Below are 23,710 nucleotides of genomic sequence, written 5' to 3' on the forward strand. Positions count from 1 at the left end.
TACACTCATAATCCAATTTTGACCATAAACCATAAAATGACCACGACGTTTTGGCCATAAACATGATTTTCTTATAGTACTTTTTAGAGTAGAAAATGTTACAGGATGCTATTACAAAAATATAAGAATAATAATAATAATATATTTTTTCATACTATAATGGTTACACTAAAGCAACAGCGCTAAACAAATCGAGGCAAGATTTATTGAAATATGATTTATTTTCACTTTAATATTCACTGACTTTGAAAAAACATTCATGATTACAAAAAGAAAGGTAATTACACTTATTAATTGTTTTTTAATAATAAAGAAACATCATATCATTCATTGATGGAATTTGTAGCTTTTAAAACCTCTTCATGACACAGGCACAATAAAAACCATATACTGTCATAAATGCTTTCATGTACATTATTGTAAAAACTCTTAACAAATCGGCAGTGATATATGCATTGCAATGCATTTGGGTATCACTGAATTTTGGCGTGCGATCAGGAATATTGCATTAAGTGTTCAATAACGGATATTAAGGCAGAAATATTGCAAACCATACCGTGACAGTTTACCTAGTTAAAAAACAGATCTCTCGTCAGGTCGCCTCACTTATCACACCCATACAAACACAACAAACTCAGATTGGGGTGGCGATATCATATGGAGATTAACAAATCAATAAGGGATTTGAAACATTTCACAGTTTCAATCACATGAAAAAAATTAACAAGACTATTCCACTGCACCACATGACATTGTGATGGTATACAGTTAACGCAAGGTGATACAGATTTACAGCTTTAATACGGAATGCTTTTGAACTTTGATTTTAATGTTTTACTTTGTAAAAGTATATCCATTCTTGCGATCAATAAATGAAAGTTTCAATAAAAAGGCTTAAAGTAAGGCAAGAAATGAAATGTGGGTGATGCACCATGATTTCTGAGACAGTTGCATATTCGAGACTCATTATAGTGGCTTATTAAAAGGATAGTTTACTCAAAAATAAAAATTCTGTCATCGTTTACTCACCCTCGAGTTGTTCCAAATCTGTATAAATGTCTTTGTTCTGATGAACACAGAGTAAGATATTTCGAAGAATGCTTGTAACCAAACAGTGACAGTTCTGGGACCCCACTGACTACCGTAGTATAGGAAAAATTACGTTATCATTTTTTTTTGTTCTGTTGAACACAAAATAAGATATTTTGAAGAATGTAGGACGGCAAACAGTTTTGGGGCACTTTTGACTACCATTGTAATTTTTCCTACTATGGTAGTCAATGGGGTCCAAGAACTGTTTGGTTACAAGCATTCTTCCAAATATCTTTCTCTGTGTTCATCAGAACAAAGAAATGTATACAGGTTTGGAACAACTAGAGAGTGAGTAATTTTTGGGTGAACTATCCCTTTAAAAATATATATTTTTAGAATAGCAATATTTTAAATAAGATTCGAGTCTTAAACACAGAACTGTCCTTCAAAAAAGAAATCTTCAAGGCTGGTATGTAACTATGGTTCAGAAAGCAGGGGATAAAAGTGGCTTCCACCCAGTGTGTCGTGAATTTCTCGGGGTGAATAAAGTGTGCAAGGCTCTCTCTGCGATGCTGGCCACGGCTCTCTGGTGTATGAGCGGTGTTTATTTTGCCTGTGTGTACGAATTTACTTCCTGGCAATGGCTGCGACGGCTTTCTTGGCTGCATCGTCCAGGTCACTGGCGGAGGTGATGGGCAGGCCGCTCTCAGACAGAATACGCTTTGCCTCCTGAACGTTGGTCCCTGTGGAGTATTTACACAAAAATAAATTCAAAAATGAAACTTTAAAGGATTTTATAAGACCTTGATACGATTTTTAATTAACACCCCCCCCCCACACACACACGCACACACAAACACACACACATGCACACACACACACCCCCACACACACACACTAGGCTTCTATGAAAATAAAAGTTTCTGTACTGTCGTGACAGGTTGTGACTGGAGTTTGGGGACAAACTAGTCTCTACAGGTTTAAAGAAGCAGTGGCTTTGAAAATGCAACGGAACTTGTTTGATTGGTTGAAAAGAACAGGAACTGTTCCATTGGCTGACGGGGAATGAGCTTGTTCGTTCCATTGGCTGGAAATGACAGGGCTCCATTGCCTGGCAGGGGGAACGTGTCGGTGCCAGCTGCCGGGGGCACGACAGAGCACGCGCCGTAACGTTTTGCTCGGGCAGGCGTTCCGATCTTTACAGTGACTCTGAATGTCACTGAACTGTGGCCCCCTGACACAAGGCCGGGGCCCGGGGCCAACACAATAAAACGAATCAGAAAAATACTCCAGAGGGGTCGAAAGGATGAAGATGGATTGGGGAGAAAATGGAGGAGTGGAAAGGGAATGAAAGTTTTGTCAGTGTAAGAAGAACGGAGCGCACGTGTGTGAGGTGCGTGTGCAGCTGTGATAGAGAGAGCGGCGAGCAGCTGTTGAAGACGGAGGTGATGATTTCACAGGTGAGTGTGTAGCTTCAGGGAGAAAAAACATCTGTAAGAGCCCACCGCTCAAACCATTCAAAATATGTGTGCGAATATCAATGTTAGGTTATGATTTATTAAAATGTTTTTTATGGAAATCATAAGAAACAGAATTGAGGAGTGACGCAAGCCTCACTCAAACGTGTTTCCCATAAGCACAAAGGATTAACGCATACAAAAACAACTTACAGCTACAGCTAAATGTATAGTTATGTTTCAGTATATACGTAAGCAGCGTGTTTGTCAGTGTGTGTGTGTGTAATTATGATAATACTCTTCCTCAGGAGAGAGGATGTTCCAATCAATAGCAGTTTCATGAGGAATTCAATTACAGCACCACTTAACTACTGATATTTCAGCGCTTTTGTCTGTTCGCACAATAACTCAATTCCAACACGTCTTCCACATTTGGCAGCACAAAACAATCAATTATATAATTTCATTAGCAGAGGATGAGGGCGAGCGTGCGCTGGGAGTATAGAGTACCCACCAACCGTCGCTATTTAACAATGTCGTGTTGTTTAAGGATACAGAGGGCATCGAGAGAAAACATTACTGACAGCCGTGAAAAAAACAACAACTGACTGGAAGTCTGTATCTTGTTCAGTGATAAAACAATAGTGTTAATAAAAACTATTCATTACTTATTATTTATATTAAAATAATCTTATAATACATTTTCAAGCATATGTGTAGCTATTCATTCAGAGGGAGGTTTTCAGGTTAGGATGTTGTTCCCGGTCTTAACTCTAGCTGCCCACAAACAGAAACAGAATAGGTGTAAGCCATTGGCAGGCAAGCGATGTGGTTACATTATCTCTCTCACACATTCTCACACAGGTGTGTAGTCATCCATCACCACTAGGTGCTGCTAGAGACCAACTTAACACTAAATTCACAGGGAATAAATCAAGACAAACCTCTGAACAAATCTTACTTTAGAAAAAAACGTTCCATTCTCATTACATAACTAACAAGATAATTACAAACAAAATATATAAGCAAAATGCAAGATAACAGATAATAAAACCTTGTTTGAAGCATCTAGCCAAAGATCGAGGTTATCACATAAAAAACTTTTCCTAAATGTACAAATATCACTGTTGTATTACTTAAAAGTGAATGTGTACTTGTTTCCTTGGATGTATTTGAGGTCTAAAAAAAAGAGCATCTTTTCTGTTATTTTGACCTGTTTCTCCAGTTTTCATTCTATGAAACTAAATGCAAATAGAAACAAGATTTTTTTTTATTTGGGAAAAATATGGTTAGTACTTCTCAGAATGAAACAAAAATGGTAATTTGACCTAAACACACAACTGAAATAATTGTGAAATGGTCTCCTACATTTTTCCGTGGCTGTTTTTTTTTTTTTTATGCCTGTATGGCTTCTTTTCTAAGATTTAGATTATAAGGTGGTCACATCTTGTAATTTAAAGTATTCCCCCCAAAATGTGTGAGTTTAAATACATCAGGTATTTAGTTTAACAGTACGCAGAATGACATGCACACAATAAGAGTCATTTGCACACAAAGCATAAGTCTGTCGGAAAGGTGAGAATCCTGAAGGGGCTTCGCTGAGAGGCGCGCTGGAATCAACAGGCTGCTAATATAAGTAAACTCTAAGCTGGGAACCAACTTATAGCATCCTGTCAGACATGATCAGCCACAGACAGAGAGAAAGAGAAGACGATCGATCTGTAAGCAGCATGCTGCCTCTTCCACCCATTACTGAGCGCTCACAGGCCACCGTGACTAATTCACTTTTCCAGAGCGGGCAGGCGAAGTTGAACCTCTGTTCCTTTAAGACATCTCTATTTGGATGGGAAAAGAAATGACTTTTGCTGTGTAAGATATAAGGAAGTCTTTATCTTGAGAAATACTGTATTAGCAGTGGGATTTATTCTGATGGCTAGAAGTTTCTACTTGGCCAAAAGCAATTTAAACATCACGTTAAAAGTTCACGTCAGTGATCAACAAATGCAAGACAACAAAGTAATGAGTGACCCAAACTGTCCCGGGGCCGTCGGACCGTATTGCCGAGCCCTGATAATAAACGCATTCAACTGCATTCAACATGATCCGAAAATGAAATAATACGTCTAGTTAATCTAGTTTTCAGCATATCATCATGCTGTTTCTTGGTATACTATATTTAAGCAGTTGTGAGAAGGGCAGGGTATGGCAGGACAAACGAGGGGCAGAAAACTAATGGAGTGGAGGATATGTCTCTCTCCCGGGCAAAACGACTCAGCTGTTTTCTGCCAATTATCCTAATGGCCAGATGGGAGTAAGCCGAGGCCCGGTGTCACACGAGCGAGTAGCATTAGCATACACAGGTGAGAGGTCCTGCAATCAACGCCGGCCCCTCTGCTCCTCTCACTGCCACGAACAACTGCTGCAGCGTGACGCGCTTGCTAACCAACCCTAACATGCTCTTCGCTTGACAAAATGGGAATTTGGTATGAGTAAAGGTTTTGAGAAGAGCAATTTCTTAAAGTTAAAACTGTTGAAGGTGCAAGAAAATGCAATATTTTACTTAAAAGCTGCACATTTTGTGACACTCACCCTCAAGCCTGACCACCAGAGGAACCTTGAGCTCCAGTTCTTTGCACGCCTTGGTGATGCCGTTAGCAATAATAGCGCAGTTGACAATCCCTCCGAAGATGTTCACCAAGATGGCCTCTACCTGCAAACAGAAAAAACAAGTGTGTTAAAAACAACGATTTATTTGGATAAAAATGTCAGCAAATGCATTGTTTAAAAAGATGAAAGGCAGAAAAGGAAAACTTCAGGGTCCACACCTTTTGACCAATGGGCAATTCCAGTGGTATGGATGTGACATTTTCAGTCAAATAGTGAAATATACATTCTCAGATAATGTATTTATTACCAATATATTAAATCATCCGTTTATATTTTACTAACCCCCCTGATGATAGAGTCCAGATATAAAAAATCGGTGCACATTTGAGGAACATGGACAGTTGTTACAATGGATGTGACAATTCACTTAACTGACTATGGAAAACTATGCTTTAAAAACAAACAAAAGTGTGTCCAAAACTTTAAGAGAGACTTCACGTGGGTATTGACCTATCAGTATAGTGAAGCTTGGTAAAAACTTGATTTTTTTTCATTTTAAGGTTGATTTTTGTGACCCTTGATCTCAAAACCAGTCTTAAGTAGCACGGGAATATTTGTGGCAAAAGCCAACAAAACATTGTGTGGGTCAAAATGATCTATTTTTCTTTTATACCAAAAATCTTTAGGATATTAATTAAAGATCATTTTCCATGAAGATATTTTGCAAATGTCCTACCATAAATATATAACAACTTTATTTTTGTGAGTAATATGCTATATTAAGGACTTCATTTTGGATAACATTAAAGGCGATTTTCTCAGTATTTTGATTTTTTGCACCCTTAAATTCTAGATTTTTAAATAGTTATATCTCTGCCAAATATTATCCTATCATAACAAACCACATATCAATGGAAAGCTTAATCAGCTTTCAGATTAAGTAAAAATCTCAATTTTGAAAAATGACCCATAAGACTGGTTTTGTTGTCCAGGATCGCATTTGCATGGAATTGCCCCAATGAATTAGTTTCCAAATGTTTGTGGTTGGATAAGGACTTTTGATGCAAATTCTAGGACGTGACAGAAACATTATGATCTAAAAAAATTAAAAGGAGACTATAAATCTGATTAATTTCCATGACTTCAATGCCTGAAATCCCAATCTTTCAATTCTCATGATACTTTCAGGTTTTCCATCACAGAACTGAATAATAGATCTGAGGTGCTTGTGAAGTATGGTATTCATTCAGTTTTGAAATGAGCAGCCCACCTGAAGAGAAGCGAGATAGACATTCTAGTGTGCTAACAATGCTATATAACAACCACCAGGCCTCAATAGATACTAAGCAGATTATACTTCAGTTCACTCCGACAATCATTTTCATAAATGCGTAGTAGAGATCAAAGGGATAACGTGTGCAAACACACAACAGCACACACGTGTGTGCTCACAGCTGTCAGCAGCTCATGAATATTGTACTCTTAGAAGGTACGAAACCAAATTAGTGTCATTTTATTTCAGTCAAATTAGCAAAGCGACAGATCAGATTAATTTGGCATGTTTACTCATAATCTATGCTAATCTGTGACAGTGAATGCTGGCTCCATTCTGTGTTAATGATATTTACATGCTTAGAGAGGAGATCAGAGGATCAGAGAGATGCTGCCAGATTTGCCTGAAAATACTCTTAGCAGCTAGAAATGTTCACACTATTCAAGGAGAGAGAGGGCTTCTTAGTCTGTAGATAAAGTGAAATATTCAAAGATCAACCCACAAGGTGACAGACGAACAGTCAAAGACGGACAGAAGAAAGGGGGAAAAGGAGAGAGACTGAAATAGAAATGGCTAGAGGCCGATAGACAGGCAGACAATGTTTCCTCCAACAGGTACATGCCCACCTGGTCGAGCTGTCAGATTTCTATTCAGGCGACAGCAGCCACATCTTTACATCCTCAGCTATCACATGCCTAGTGTTTCATTGTCAGCTGTGATATAAATAGATACAAAACAAAAGAAGAGAAACAGAGTGAAGGGCCCCTGTGCTCGAGTTTCCAATATGTGACCCTGAAACTGCACATTCTGTTGAAATCCGAACCAATACAGTCGATGAGTGAGGGCTCTGTTAGTGATTTCGACAGGCTGGAAAGAAAGAGAGCGAGAGAGAGAGAGAGAGAGAGAGAGAGAGAGAGAGAGAGAGAGAGAGATTTAACAACGCCTTTATTACAAAAAAACATCTACCATTACACAGTACAACTCTTCATTTACCATTCACAACAACCAAAAAAGAGAGAGAGGAAAAAACCAATATAATAAATAAATAATAATAATCATAAAGTATGGGTAAAAAACAATTCACCCTCAGAAACATAACACAGAACCTCATTGCAACACCAAATACATTCAAAAGTAGCAAGATCATTAACAGATTTATAATAATAAAAATCGACCAAAACTCTGGATTTCACCATATTAGAAAACAAAACTACCAAGTTTTGACTTACATTTTGCTCTATTTTCTTTTTTCTACTGACATAAATGGCCAACTTTGCTTGGCCCAACACAAAATTCAGAAGTTGACAGAGAAATCTTTTTTTCCTCACGTATTTAAACCCCAAAATAAAAGTCTCTAAAGAGAACATCTCATTACAACTCCCAAAAAGATCACTCACAATCACGAATAACGGTTCCAATCTACAACACTTCATAAAAGCATGAAAAATTGTTTCTTTGACAGAGCAAAAGGGACATAGAGAAGCAACCTCAGGGTTTAAAACTGAAATGAACGCATTTACTGCGACAGCACCATGGAGAATTCTCCATTGCAAATCACCTGCTCTCTTGGTCAACGGTGGTTTATACAGGGATCTCCACTCAGGCTTTCTACTCTGATCAAGATTAAAAACATCACGCCAGGGGGAGTCAGTTTTTCCGTTCAACCCTTTTTTGCTAAAAGCTAAAACACAGGCCTTATACAAAGATTTACCAGTACTTGAAAAAAAAGAAAAGACACACAGAGATTTACTATTTTCGAAAAAAGGGGAAGAAACCTCCTCTAAATTCACAGACAAATAAAAACAAGGAAAAGAGTCTTTAGAATTAGGAACACAGGAACCTGTACAAAAATCATTTAACAAGGCTATTTCAGTTGTATTAAGAACAGCTTTCCAACTCGTCAGCAGCTGAGCAGCCACGCGAATTGACCTTACTCCCAAGTGTTGAGCCAATGCCGCTTCGTTCTTAAAGTTCAGTCCCACAATGTCCAATAATTGACTCAGAATAATAATATTGTGTTCCAACAGCAATCTGCTCAGTCCAGGAAAAGAAGCACTGTCCATTAGATCCAAACGAGAGCCATAAATTAAAGGTTCTTCTAGTAACCAGAAAATAGAAGGAGAATCTTCTGATCTTTGGACATCAAAAAGACTCCAAACTTTAAAAGTGTTCCTATAAAAAACTGGCAAAGTGGAGGTATTCATTTTTTGAGGATCCATCAAAAAAAGGGCTTTGTCCAATCCAAGACTCGCAAAACTACGAAGAATCTGACATGCAACGGCACGCCAACTGCAGTTTGAAGGTCCACCCAAAAGTCTTTGCACAAACTGCAGTCGAAAGGCAGCAATTCTACTCTGGAGATGCACCAGTCCTTGACCTCCTTCCTCCTTGGGCAAAAATAACACATTTTGAGGGACCCAATGTAGTTTATCCCAAAAAAAATCCACCAGGATAGCCTGGATTTTCGCAACCAACTGCAAAGGAGGGTCTACACATGCAAATTTATGCCATAAAGAAGACGCCACCAGATTATTAACAACCAAAATGCGCCCTCTATATGACAATTTTGAAAACAAATACTTCCATTTTTTTAAGCGCCCTTCAATTTTTTCAATTAAACCTTCCCAGTTTTTCTTTACTGTTGCTTCATCACCTAAAAACACTCCCAGATACTTAAAACCTTCTTTTCCCCACTGTAAACCAGCAGGAAGTTTTGGTTTCCCATTTGACCACCTTCCTAAGAGCAGTGCTTCACTTTTGTTCCAATTAATATTGGCAGAAGATAGCACCTTAAAATTCCTGAGCAATTCTGTTAAAATCTGTACATCATTTTGCCTACTGACCATAACTACTATATCATCAGCGTATGCTGATAAAACAAAACTACTACTGCAATTTGGCAAAATAATACCATGAAGTTTCAGCCTTATTTGTTGTAGTAAAGGCTCTATGGCCAAAGAATAAAGCATACCAGAAAGTGGACATCCCTGTCTTATACCTCTACGAGCCCCAAAAGGAGCACATAAACCACCGTTCACCTTGAGAATACTCTCGACGTCACTATAGAGGACCTTCACCTGATTAATAAACTTTTTACAGAAACCAAAAGCCTCTAACACTCTCCATAAATACACATGTTCAACACGATCAAAGGCCTTTTCTTGATCTAAAGATATCAAGCCACAGTCTAAATTTAACATCTTAGAGACATCTAAAAGATCTCTAATCAGAGAGACATTATCAAAGATCAACCTACCAGGGACACAGTATGTCTGATCAGGATGGATGACCTGGTCCATGACCTCTGCCAAACGATTTGCTAAAACTTTAGAGAACAGCTTATAGTCCCCACAGAGGAGCGATACCGGCCGCCAGCATTTGATATTTGTCAGATCACCCCTTTTAGGTAGCAGAGTAAGGACAGCTCTGCGGCAACTTAACGGCATCAGCCCTCCGGCTAAACTGTCATTAAGTACCTCCAGCAAATCCTCTCCAATCACTGACCAAAAAGACTTGTAAAAGTCAACTGGCAGACCATCGATCCCCGGCGCTTTCCCAAGATTCATTCCTTGGAGGGCTCTATGCAGTTCTCCCAAAGTTAAAGGACGTGAAATTTTTCCATTAACTTCCTCTGACACCTGAGGGAGATTATCAAAAAAATCACTATCATTATCATACTCTGCACCCAGTTCATTTCTATATAAATTCTCATAAAAAGAGACTGCTCTTTTACGAATGTCTGCAGAGTCTGTCAACAAAGTTCCGGATTCAGAAAGTAATCCATGAATGACCCTATTTTGCCCGTTCTTCTTTTCCAAACTGAAGAAAAACTTTGATGGTACATCCATTTCATTCACGCTCTGAAAACGGGACCTGACCAGAGCACCCTGTGCTTTATTCCCCAATAGATCGGCTAATTGAGTCTTCTTATTTTTTAAAAGAGACTCCACACCATTTTGGTCCCCAGGCAAGAGAGCCAATTCTTGCAATTTTAAAATGTCAGTCTCTAAGGCATTTAAAATTATGGTTACCTCTCTAGTAACGTTCCGAGAGTATTGTTGACAAAATACTTTTGTCTGAACTTTCCCAAAATCCCACCATTGCTGCAGTGTTCTAAAAGACTTCTTAGTAGTTCTAAATTCGTCCCAAAAAAATTCAAAGCTTTTTTTAAAACAACTGTCCCCCAGCAAAGTGGTATTTAAAAGCCAGTAAGCACTCTTAGGCTTAATAAAATTAACCAACACAGAACACTGCACCATACTATGGTCTGAAAGACTTGATGGGGTAATAACACAATTCTTTACTACACTATAATGATACTTAAAAACATATATTCTATCCAGTCTTGCCAATGAGATCAAACTACCACGAACATGAGACCAAGAGTATTGTTTATGTTCGCCATTCCGTTGCCGCCAAATATCACTTAGTTCATGCGTTTTTATTAACTGAATGAGGCGTTTGCGGGAGGGTAAATGAGGTTCAATGTGATTTCTATCCAAGTTGGATTCCGTGCAATTAAAATCACCACCCAAGAATAAATATTCTTCATCACCAACATTTTGCAGAACAGAACACAAAGTATTTAAAAACAACATTCTTTCAACAGCTGAAGTTGGTGAATAAACACAGATAAAAACAAATACAGAGTTTTCAAAAGAGGCTCGTACTTTTAACAGCCTACCTTTAATAACCTCTTCAACCTGAAGGGAGTGCGGACTGAAGCCCTTTGTAAAAAGAATAGCAACTCCAGCACTAAGTGAAGTATTATGACTTAAGACAGTGGTACCATTCCATTCCACTGCCCAATCAGCAGCATTGCTAGTATCACTGTGTGTCTCTTGTAACATAATAATATCAATTTTCTTCTGATAAATGACTTGAAACAATGCTGCTCTTTTTCGCATGTCTCTGGCACCGTTCAAGTTTAAAGTTGCAACATTGAACTCACACATGCTTATGAAGAGGAGAAAAGAAAAGAAAAACCGAAAAAACAAAAACATTCTGTTAGAATACATGTGCTTAGGCTTTTTCACTGTCCTCATTGTTAAGCTCAGAATTAAATTTACTTACAATCTTTTTCAGACGATAAACTTCCTTATTTGTAAACGAGCCCTCCATCATAAAACGCCTAGCTTTTTCAACAAACTGCTTTACATCTGGAAAATATTCCTTAATACGCACACCTCTCTTATTTTTGGTAGCTCTAAGGTACAGTTTGATGTCATCAACCTCATAACGACACCCAGAAAAAACACTTTGAGAAAGACTAACACTAGAATCAGATGTTTCGCTGCCGCTCTCTGCTTCATCGTTATCACTTAACTCATCCCTGTCCGGTTTTTTTGCAGGTCTACCAACTTGGGCTTCATCCACATTTTTCCTCTTAAATGGGACTTTAAACTCAGTCTGCTCCATTTCCATTTCAATAGCATCACACTCATTTCTCACAGTGATTTGTAAGTCATTATTGAAGTCAACATTTAAATGCCGGTTTTCCTCAGTAACGGACTCATCCGCCGGTAGATTAGACACGCCTACATCAGAACCCGTGTTTTCAAGCAATGCATCTTCGGCTCTATTTACCACGAGCCCGGGCAAGCTATCATCTGCTTTATCAGGCTCAATATTAACCACAACATCACTTCTGTCAGTAATTTCATCGTCATTTAACAGATTGCTTTGATTTTTTGCTGGACAAGCACGGATTAAATGACCATGCTGTCCACAGTTAAAACACTTCAATCTGTCAGTTGTTGCATAAATGATGTAATCATAATCATCAACGCGAAAGTGCAAAGACACATCAAAATCATCATCATCTTTCAAAACCATGTAGACGAAACGCCTAAACGAAACAACATGTTTCAACAAAGGCGATCCACCACCGATGGGAATTTTCTTAATGGCTGAGACTGGTTTGCCATAACGCGACAAAGCATTGACTAAAGTTTCGTCACTAAGAAACGGCGGTACGTTAGATAGTACAACTTTCTTTGATGGTGTAGAAAGCGGAAGCACGGGAGTGAAAAGGTTATCAATGACTAAACCCTTTTCGACCACTTCATTGGCCTTTTCAATAGTGCAAAGAAAGATGACAGTGGCGTTATTCATTCTCGAGGCAGACATTATACTTGCATAGCCCACAACCTCGCCCACAGCCAGGCAGCATTTTTCTACACTAGCCGCGGACGCTACTTTCACCCCATGACGCCGGGTTAATGAGCTCAAACTATGCACGCGTGGGGCCGTCATGCTTGCCGCAAAACGGCCCACAAAACAAAAGCAACTATATCCAAACAAACAGATAAGAGAATAAAGCCAGAAAAAAAGAATAAAGAAAAGATTAACTCACAAGAAATCACCCGCGCTCACACCACTCTGCCCACACTCACCCTCGACAAACACACCGGAAGTGAGAGAGAGAGAGCGAGAGAGAGCGAGAGAGAGAGAGAGAGAGAGAGAGAGAGAGCTTGTGTCTGTGATGTCCAGCTGCTGACACTGGGACTGGCAGGCACTAAGCATGACTGCAGGACGTGCACATCTGTTTCATCATCTCTACTCAACCCTAGCAAGATATGGAGAGGAAAACATGATGTGTAGAAGCACAGACCTGGAACGTTTCTCAGCCTAAGGGAGTAAAACCTGAGCCAAGGCTTTGAAAATGGAGACATCTATCTACACAAACGCACTGCTGTGTGTCACATTGGGTTCTTACGTATCATTTATACAGTATATATATATTGTGGTGTATATATATATATATATATACTGTATATATATAATATTAACTACTTTAACTAAATACTTTTGCATTGGTTTTAAATGTATATTTCTTAAAAAGCTACTGTTTTCCTTGCATTGCCTATAGTTAACAAGATTAACTTTTTACATCATTTTACTACAGGTCGTATTATATTATATGTGTTTAAGCAAAATTACCATTTGTGTTTCATTCTGTAAACCAGTCACAACATTTTTACCAAATTCCAAATAAATGTTTTTTTATTTGTTTTCATTTGCATTTATTTACAAAAAACAAACAAACATAAAACAGGTCTTTAATACTGCAAAGATAATAATACTGATGTTTTTACATGTATTTTACAGTCAGTTGAAAATGAATAATGATGAAATAAGATTTCATGCGTCTTTGCGTTCTCTTAATCCTTAACGTTGCTGTCGGGTGACTTTGTCATTTCTGATGTTTGTTTCTGCTAAAATTCAACAGATGGATGCTTTTCAAGATGCTTTTCTGCAGCTTTAAAAATTGTATTGGCTTTGCAAGAAGAAGTGAAAGTTTCCACCCTTAAAGACAAAAGTGTGCGCACAACACAAAACAACCTCAACATTCAGCACACAATGCATCATCTAAAATGCTTTTCTACTCACTGACACTAGGGGGCAGCACAGAGCCAGCACCGCCAGCACAGAGTGCCGCTCTCCACACAATGTTTCCAAACGCACCACATTGTTTTTAAACTCGGCCTTTATGCTGCACAGTCATATTTCTTCCAGTCATGCGTTTCCTATTGACATCTATGTATATTAATGATACACGGGACATGATTTATGCTTTCTCGTACATGAGTAAATGCTGCTTTATAAAAATATGGTGCACTTCACTCAATCTGGCAGCGAGATTTAGAAAGAAAAGGAACAAACGAAGCTGTCAGGGCCGCGGGCTTCTGTTTTCGTATTTTTGTAAATAAACTCGTTTTACGGTGTGGATGTTAGACTGCACACCTCGGGGCTAGCACATTCTGAAGCTAATATTCAGTGTGTTGCAAGTCGGGAACAAGCAGCACAGCCGGATTAAATCATTTTAGGATTTACACGTCATCACAATTCATTTGGACATCAGCGTACAGCATGTTTAGAAGGCTAATAAACGTTTACTGTCTGAAATGATGAAAATGCAAAAGAGTAGTATGAGATTTTGAGCTAATATGCTTCTGACGGTAAAATAACTTCATCTTATAAGCGTACTTCATCAGCTGCCCATCATGTAAACATTCTACACTTGTTCCAATTAAGGTCGTACAGCAGCAATGATCCAATTGATCTAGGCCCTACTCATTGTTGAACACAAGCTCAAATTACACCAATTTACAGCTGATTGAGCTAATTAATACCCCACTGAATCAATTATATCAATTACAATCTAATATATTTGCACAATGAAATTCTAGCCACACAATACAACAGGACCATGGGGCTCCACAGCAAGACTAGAGTCAAACATACTGATAATTCATCATTGGGTAACTAAAAAAGGTCACCTGTTTACGAATATTTTCATATAATTCTCAGAGAATGTATTTTTTTACCATAATATTGAATCATCTGTTTATATTTTACTAAAGCCCTGAGTCTAGACAACAGAAAATATCAGTCAATGCACAAAATGTATGCGTTATAGGCGTGACAAAAAAGTAGGCATGTTTTTGAGAAGCAAACCATACTTTGTTGGATTTCTGTGAACACACCAGAAGCAATAATACCCAACAAATGGAGAAGGGATGACTCTTTATAGAACGTAAAATAGTTCTAGTAAAATAGTATTCTTCATCTGTCCATTTATGAAAAATATGTTTTGGATGTGAAAATTCACATATCTGACAATGGAAAACTATACAAAAATATTTAAATTCTAAGACTGGTGGTATTTAAACACCAAATGTTGAATGACCTATCAGTATGATGAAAACCTTTGGTAAAGGTTGACATTTGCATGGAATAGCCCATGTGTATATACAGTACGTGAATGTATGTATATATGTATATGTATGTACATACATTTGTTCTCTAATTGAATTTGATAAGCCCGGCTCCAAGCTGAAATTTAGTACACTGGGACAGAACTGGGACGTTTCACTGTTTGCACCACTTGTCTGTGTCACCACTGCATTAAGCACATTGTCCATATTTGGTTTTCCTTTAAATAAAGACTTCAGCCTACTTTTTGCCTCGACTCCCCGTCTCTATTTGCCTCGGAGCATCATCAGACGTTTCAGGGAACGTTCTCTGCGACACGAGACGAATGACTGCGCGCTTTGGCACTGCCGGCTGCTTTACGCAAATAGCTTGTAGACTGCGCCCACCAGATCCATTACATTATTGCTGGTCGGCCATTAGTTTCCCCTAACATCATCTGTGGTGTGTTTTATAGCCTTGGAACAATAATCACAAAAACAATATGAAACAAAAGCAACGAGTATTTTTTTTTTAAAAAGGAGGCAAATCTCCATTAATATGGCACCCAAAAGAGGTGCTGTCAGTGCCAAGGCTGCCTGGTGTGGTCGGGTGGCGCTGGCATTATCATCTGACCGCACATTGGCAGCTGTACTATCACGGAAAGAAGGGGCTACCCCGGTTGACCAACGCTATCAATCTGCAGAAATGCATCTGTCTTTTGTTAATGCCTTACAGATTGCGTAAAAAAGAGCGAAAGCGTTTGCGTGAGCGTGGCCTATTAGCTTATTGTTCCGCTTTATCTACCAAACGCAGGCTTCTCGCTTAGCTGTCATATTCCTGGATGGTACCCCGCCCTCCCAACGATTCATCTTTTATTTGACGTGGATTCCTTCACAAACCAGAGGTCAAGGGTTAAAACCCAACATTTCCAAATGAAGAGGGGCGGTTGACAGCAGTCATCAATCTGAAATGAAGAGCGGAGGGCAACTGTTTGTTTTTACCCATTAGGGAGGTGAAATAATGGCATTTCTGTGGGTGTGTAGTCGGATAGGCAGATGGATATCCTGTGTAATGCTTTCTTCGCATTAAATATTAACGTAACAGTCGGGGCACAAATCCAGAACGGCTCGATGTCGCATTTTAAAAAGAAGAGGCATCTTATCAGAAGAGCTTTGAAAAATATAAACCGATCCTTTAAACAGCTTGGGCGCCGTATCTTCGTATCAGTCACCCAAACTTGGCGTGGTCGCACAGGTGTGAAAATCGTATTCAAATATTTTGTCAAAACTCTGGCTCGGTATACGCTCGGTGACAGCGAAGCCAAAAGAGTCGATAAGAAAGTTAATATGCTTCTATTTTTCCCGTCTGATATCTCCGTATATTGGCTCTCTTCATTGGCACAATCTTATCAAATCTAAAGGCTATTTTTCCCTTCTGCTAATCCATTGCCAGCGGTTCTGCCGCTCCTCTGGAGCAAAGAGAAAGAAATAGGGGGAAAGAGAGGGAGAGAAAGACGCGGTTTGGTCCCGGGCTGTTATTAGGGCCTCAGATTGGGCCTGGCACAGGGGATAAGAGAGAAATAATTATCCAGCCTGCTGAAGCATGACAGCTTCTCTCTTCACCCAGAGAGAAGGAGATGAAGCATTATGTCAAAAAATCAGCTCGCAAAACACAGACACATCTTGACACCACCATTCCAAGTATCACTTCGTGTTAGGGGACACTTGAGAACTGCCGGACGACTTTTCTTGATTGATGGCTTTGACGGAATTTTTCTTCTGGCTCGTGGCTGTCGCTGGACGTGTCTAATGTAGGGGTGTGTCAAGCTGGGGGTCGCCGGAGACCTCTTACTTTATTTTGGAAGAACAGATTCTGATTTTGGATGCAACTAAATAATCAAGAAACACAGGTTAAAAAAGGAATAGTTGACCCAAAAGTAAAACTTCTGTCATCGTTTACTCATCCTCTTGTCATTTCAAACCTGTATGACATGAGGGTGAGTAAATGATGATAGAATTTTTCTTTTTCTTTTAGGAGTTAAAGGTCTAGCGTACATTTTTTCTTGAGGATCTATTGACCGAAATGCAATATGAAATGCATAACTATGTCTTCAGAGGTGTATAAAGACCTTATATAATGAAGCGTTGTGTTTTTATTACGTTGAGCTATTTCTATCCACATACACAGTGGGTCCCCTTATATAAAACACACAATGTTGTTTCTACAGTAGCCCTAAACAGACAAACTGCTCTACGCATTTCGTAAATATGTTATCTCCTTCGACAAAGCAAAAACGTGACAACATGTTTGTCCTGCGTCAGTTGCCGTAGTGCGTCGAAAGGGAGGGAGCCATTGGTTGCAATTTGCAAACCCGACCGCTAGATGGCGCTAAAATCTCCACCTTGACCTTTTCCTAGTGGGGTAAAACAAAAATGTTTCGCAAAAATATTATGGCACGAATTTCAAATTGTTCATCAACATTTTTCAGACATAGAAGAGAGAAAGAATAGTCTGTGGGTGGATTTCAAGACATTTAAGTCAAATATTGCAAATAATCCCATCTGTTCATGTATAATACTAACATTAGCACTAGCTAAACGTTTTGTGATACTGGTACGCAAGTCAAACACAACGATTTTTATAGAAGTATCCTTGTCCTTTATAAACATATTTTACAGACGTGAGTCCTGACAACTTTTTCAAACCAACCAAAATGCTTTTCACTATTCAATATATTGTCAAAACAGTCCTTTTAGGTGGTCACTATCATCTGTTCTTTTCAGACTACGTTCTGAGGATCTCTGCTCTTGAGAGACGGCGCTCTGCATTGTATTGCACAAAATCATTCGTCTTTTTCCCGTAACACATGCCATTTTCTCTTTGGCAAATCAACAGCAGCTCTGGGTTCACATTGTGCTAACATCCTTCACAACCACGTGAATTCCCGGTCAGGCACGTCTGGCCAGCGCTCTCTCCATCTCTCCAGGAAAGAAAAGAAACCAATCAAAGCAGAAATGGATTTGCAGCCAGAGACTACATGTGCGGATGGAGGGGGTACAGCGTGTCCCAGTGAATTGAAACTAGCTTTGGCCACATCCGCTTCAAGGTCTTCGTCTCTTGTGCCTTAGTGCCGGGGTTGTGAACTGTGACAGCTAACGTTTCAGGTGGAAGCGTATCGGTGATGAGCTAGACTGTCCTTTCAAACAGCACGTCATTCAATTCCCCTCTATGTGCTGGACTCAATACTATCAATAAATAAAAGGGCCACAGATTATGTTTCACGAAGATAAGAACACACACTACAAACAAACACACGGACATAAGCATAAAATGAGACTGTATCAATAATATGTTTGTGTAATACTACAACAGACAAGTTTCAGCTCCATCATGAAGATTTAATGCATTTACAGGGAAAAACAGACCTCAAAACCTAATGTTACATTTTGCAAATATTTTATTCCAATACAACAATGCATACTGTATCAAAGCAGCTTTAGTGAAAATGCAAATTTTTTTGTACCAGATAGAACCAGGATAGTGTTTTACAAGAGATGATTTCTGAATTTACAAGGTGATATCTTATTCGTAATTTCGTAAAGTATTTACATAATTTACAGCATAAATATAGAGTTTAAGACAGGCGTGTCACACATGTCACCCCCTGGTGGCTGGCTGTAGTATAGGTCATAAACCCCGCCCTCTCTATGTAAACCAACAGGACCTACCCAGAGCCACTGAGAGGGAGAGTCGCGTCAACTCCGTTGACTACAATGGAACAGGTTTTTTCACAGCAATGGCTGTTCATGGAGGCTCTCAATAGTTCCCGGAAGTTACTAGTAACGCGTGGAGCTGCGGCTAAACAGACCGACTGAGGTGAACATTTAACCCATTTAAAGACATTTATTGAACTAAAAAATGAAAGAAAGAAAGCATTTAAAGAGAAAACATAACTTCTTGGAGCTATCTGAAGGCTCCATGAATCACGTGACACACGGAAATTTTGAACTTCCGTTGTCGCGACTCTCTCTCTCAACAGCTCTGGACCTACCCAAGTCCAATTACACTTTAAATAGCCTACATTTTTGCCAAAGATGGTCTCTGTCATTTTGGTTAGATCTTTTCATGCTGATGTATGTTCAAGTATTTGTTTTTCTAATAAGTCGGGTTTTAGTTACTTATACAAGTCATCTGAATGGGGCGGGACTTTGATACATCAGCTCCACCTCGCGCTGACTAATACTCAATATGTCAGTGGCCATATTTTCGACATTTTGGTTTCGTTTTTCTACAGTGGAAGTAAATGGGGGACGTGTCTATGGTTTGAGACAACTGATACAACATAACAAATATAAATGGGTAGTACATGTGTCCTGTGGTGTGATATAGCAAAACTTTAGAAAATAAACAATGAAGATAAATCTCTCTTATTCTATTTTATACTAGAAATATAAATAATAATAACATAATATAAAATAAAATTTTAAGAGTTTTTTTATTATTTTGGCTGTCACATCATAGGACACATACTGTTTATTTGTCAACTAATAAATAACCCAAATCCAGAGTGTTTTAAGACTGTAGATCTGATTTATTTCTGCCGACTGCAATGGCATTAAGTGATATGATTTTGACTAGTTGTTTGGAGTACAGCCCCACCCACAGTGCAATCTCATTGGTCCAAATTAATTCTGCACATAATTGTTTTAAACATCAAATAGAGTCTGTATCTTTAAAGAGCCATTAAAGCATACTGGCTCGGGGTATTTGACATATGATGTGGGCATGCACACGTGTGTTCTCTATGACTTCCTTTATTTCCTAATCAGCTGGACAAAAAAAATGAGTGCAAAGAAGCCAAGCTAATGGCCATCACTGCTCGATTTAAAACCCGAACTTTGTTGCAGGCTCATTTATGAGAAATCTCAAGTTCTCTAAGGTATCGAAAGACAATGTGCTGCAGGTATGAAGAAAGAAACTTCATTCCAAAAAAGCATGAGCCGTCTTCACTGCCAAAATCCGCATGCAGGACACAATCGTAACCATCATGGAAACTCTTTCACACATTTTTCTGAAGCTGTCCAGATCACGTCCTGATATTCCAACAATGATAAATAAGACAGGAACACAATTAAACTGCAAGAGTGACACAAACACAGAGAATATGCAGGACCGATAAAATGACAGGATAAAAAATGAGCGCCAGGGAGCGAGCACGGCGAGAAAGCAGACACATGCCAGTCAAGGCAGCAGATTTCATTTCCTTCTGTAAAACACTTCGCTCATGCACACACACGCCTACCAACACACACACAGAGCTGCTGTTGACATCAGGAGACAGCGGTGAGAACATTATTCATCCGAGAGAGAGAGAGAGACATGCTATCAGTGACAGACAAACATAAATATCCCACAACCCCCTCCGAGGGGTTAATGTGTGTCGATCAAAGAGCGTTGAGTCAGGGGAACAGAGATGTTCAAAAGACAGCACATGTAACACATGATCAAGAGCACAGGAACACATGCACTCACAGATCCTTAAGCTGTGTTCTGCTATATTTAGTTTCATAACTAGAAGAGAATAAGTAAATAAATGTTCGTGGATCTATGAAGTCCTTTTCTGGATTTACAGAAAAAGCCACATCGTATCCGAACATCTGTGGCATGTAAAAAAGTGACCGAATCACTTTCTTTCCATCTGATTTTGAAAATGGGATCACACTGTACATATTCAGACTTTATTGATTGTTGTTACTGTACTTTACAGTGGGATGTTTAGCAGTAACAGGTCTACTGAATCAAACTATAAAGTACTGCTCCACAGCTGACTGTAAACACAATAGTTACAGGATAAGTTATCATCTTCTACAACCTATTAAATCTTCAGTATTTTCACGTACCAGTGTCAGACAACCAAATTCAATCCGCACAGATCTAACCGAGGTCACGTAACCCACACACACACCTTCAGCCTTGAGATCCGCTAGCTGTGCTTGAGCTTACCTGCGGTCAGACTGCCGAGCTTTTTACCTCAATAGGCCTGGGTAGAAAAATTTATAGCAATGCATTTCCAAACATCCGAGATGTTCCAACCATCTACTTCAATCATGGAGTTCTGCCACGACTTGATTGCGGCGCCGCGCCTTGCTCGAAGCCAAAATTACTTTATTAAATTGAAGAAATGCATAATACACATAGAACAGCATGCATAATCACCTCTGAGGCCCGTCCTAACAAACCAACGCTGCATATAAAAGGCCGACCCTCCCACTTTGTTCGGGATGCTCCGTGGCCAATCAAAATTAATTTATTCTAATGTATTCGCGCAGAAGGTCAATTATCCAAATGATTCAGATTCCGATTGCTGTGGATCTTAGAAGCCAATGAGGCGTCTAAAGGGCAGCTGTGCTTTTTTTGCAAGGCAAATCGCCCTCTTTTAGTTACAGTTAGAGACATGCCTCGGCCTTTGTAAGAACCGCACTTGCTAATGGTGGCTCAACTGCTCTTTTTAACAACAGTCATAAACGGCAGACTATTAAACGTTGGCCGGCAGTGGTGGATATTGCTAAACAAGAACAGGAGCTACAGTACAACTGGCTTTGTCCCATTAAAAATGGATGAAATGAGTTTGTAAAGTGTTAAACAGTTTGGGATGCTTTGTATTTGTTTAGTCTGTGTACTGTATGTCTTGTCATGTTACGAAAGTTGTATGTAAACCATCAATGGACATTTACAACATACAACCAAACTAATAAGTTAAACTGTGTTATATTGGAATCATAAGCGACTGAAGCAATATTGTAAAAGAGTGTATAGAGACACCTAAACAGACCGGCTTTATCCTTTGCACAAGGGGGTCAAAAGTCAGAGATCACATTTGAATTTTAACTTATAAAAAAATACAAAAAGTATTGTTTAAAGACTGCAAACAACTGTTTTGTATAAAAGTCAGATTTCCAGTGAAGCATACAAGATGCCTTTTTATGTAGGAATATACTCTATACACTGTGTGTGTGTGTGTGTGCGTGTGTGTGTGTGTGTGCGTGCGTGTGTGTGCGTGTGTGTGTGTGTGTGTGTGTGTGTGTGTGTGTATGTAGTATAGTTAGAGTCGTAAGTTTGCATACACCTTGCAGTCTGGAAAATACTAATTTAATAAAAAATGAAGAGGATATTTGACATAACTAGTGTTTACATATAGCTAGTATAGTTATACTATTTCCTCATTCAGCAAGACCCCAACTTTCCCCCTTCTGCCCCTAAATGCATATTTTATGTTTTTGTAGTTAATCAACCAATATGTGTCCTTAAGTCATAGCAGTATTTCTAATGCTAAAATATAATTGTTGTTATCCATGTATTTTCAAATGGACTGTTTTACAAGAAAGGCAGAAGAATTAATAAAGCGCTTTATTTTTTATTCAGATGTCCAGTATTATTTACCTGCAGTCCTGACTTTTAAGAGAAGTAGAATGTGCCGGCTCGAATTTGGGTATAAAAACAATTAAGACAATTTGCTATTAATAAATGACAATAATACATTTTTTGTTTTTGACAGATTCAGGGTATATCTCAACTCTATACGAATAGTATTTGCATTATACATTTATGGCCATTAGAAAGCATGAGAAAGTCTGGATAGGAACCAGATAATTTACTTTTCTGCTTCTTTTTAGTGTACGAGGCAATTTAGCCAGGATGAAATAACCCCAGAGCATATTAATACAGAGAGATGGAATACTATTTTGAAACGGCGCTTTGGCCCTCAGCAGTGGCCGCTCTAAAAATAGGGCCTTTTAAGACCACTAATTTGTTATTCATCTATGAGAATCACTGTATCACTGCACTTATTGAAATGCAATGACTGCTTTCTGCAGCCTCTCCACCTAAACTAAATGAGTAATTTAAAAATTGATAGAATTTCTCTCTCTCGTACACACTATACCCCTCTCTCTCCTATTCACCACTTTCTCTCTCTCTCGCTCTTTGTTGCAATGTACCAAAATATCACCAATCAATGTCAACATGTGGATTCAATCAACGTCAAACTTGCAAAACACTACAGATGTGCGCACATGCCATGATTACTTGTGTTGAGCTACACCTCTTAGCGCTTAAGCCATAGTCACATTAAAGGTGCAAAGTAGAATATACTGACAAAAAAAAGCTATATGATTATATACATGTACAGTATGTCTTTCAAGGTGTATAAAGACCTTACATAATGAAGTGCTATGTTTTTAATATCTTAGAATGAGCGATTTATATCTACATACTGTACACCGTGGGTACCTTTACATAGAATTCACCATGTTTCTTCTACAGTAGCCCTAAACTGACAAACTTCTCTACATAGTGCATTTCGTAAATATGTTATGTTTTTCGGTAAAAAAGGGAAAACGTGACAACATCTTAGTTCTGTGTCAGGGAAGGGTGGACTGAGCCATTGGTTGCAATTTGCAACCTCACCGCTAGATGCCGCTGAATTTCATACACTGGACCTTTAGCAGAAGGAAATGTTGAAATACAAAATACATCTACTGTTAGTTTCAGTGATATGTTTTTATGCAGTTTAGATTTTTTTTGAAGCCTTGGTGATCTACAATTTTCAGCATCTTTAAATGGCTTTGTTGGCTGTGGTTTCATC

The 23,710-nt window shown here is 38.8% G+C and overlaps 1 protein-coding gene across 1 annotated transcript in view; it reads right to left on the bottom strand.

Annotated features, from left to right (window-relative positions):
* Positions 1 to 212: 212 nt before the first annotated feature.
* Positions 213 to 23,710, bottom strand: part of suclg2 (succinate-CoA ligase GDP-forming subunit beta) — a 125,673-nt gene continuing 102,175 nt past the window's right edge. Inside the window, exons 10-11 of the mRNA XM_057361836.1 lie at positions 5,079 to 5,199; positions 213 to 1,775 (exon numbers count right to left, since the gene is read on the bottom strand). Coding sequence (XP_057217819.1) covers positions 1,660 to 1,775; positions 5,079 to 5,199 — 237 coding nt within the window. The 3' untranslated portion in view covers positions 213 to 1,659. The remainder of the gene's footprint in view (positions 1,776 to 5,078; positions 5,200 to 23,710) is intronic.

The sequence above is a fragment of the Triplophysa rosa genome, linkage group LG20 (assembly GCF_024868665.1).
Source record: "Triplophysa rosa linkage group LG20, Trosa_1v2, whole genome shotgun sequence".
NCBI lineage: Eukaryota > Metazoa > Chordata > Actinopteri > Cypriniformes > Nemacheilidae > Triplophysa > Triplophysa rosa.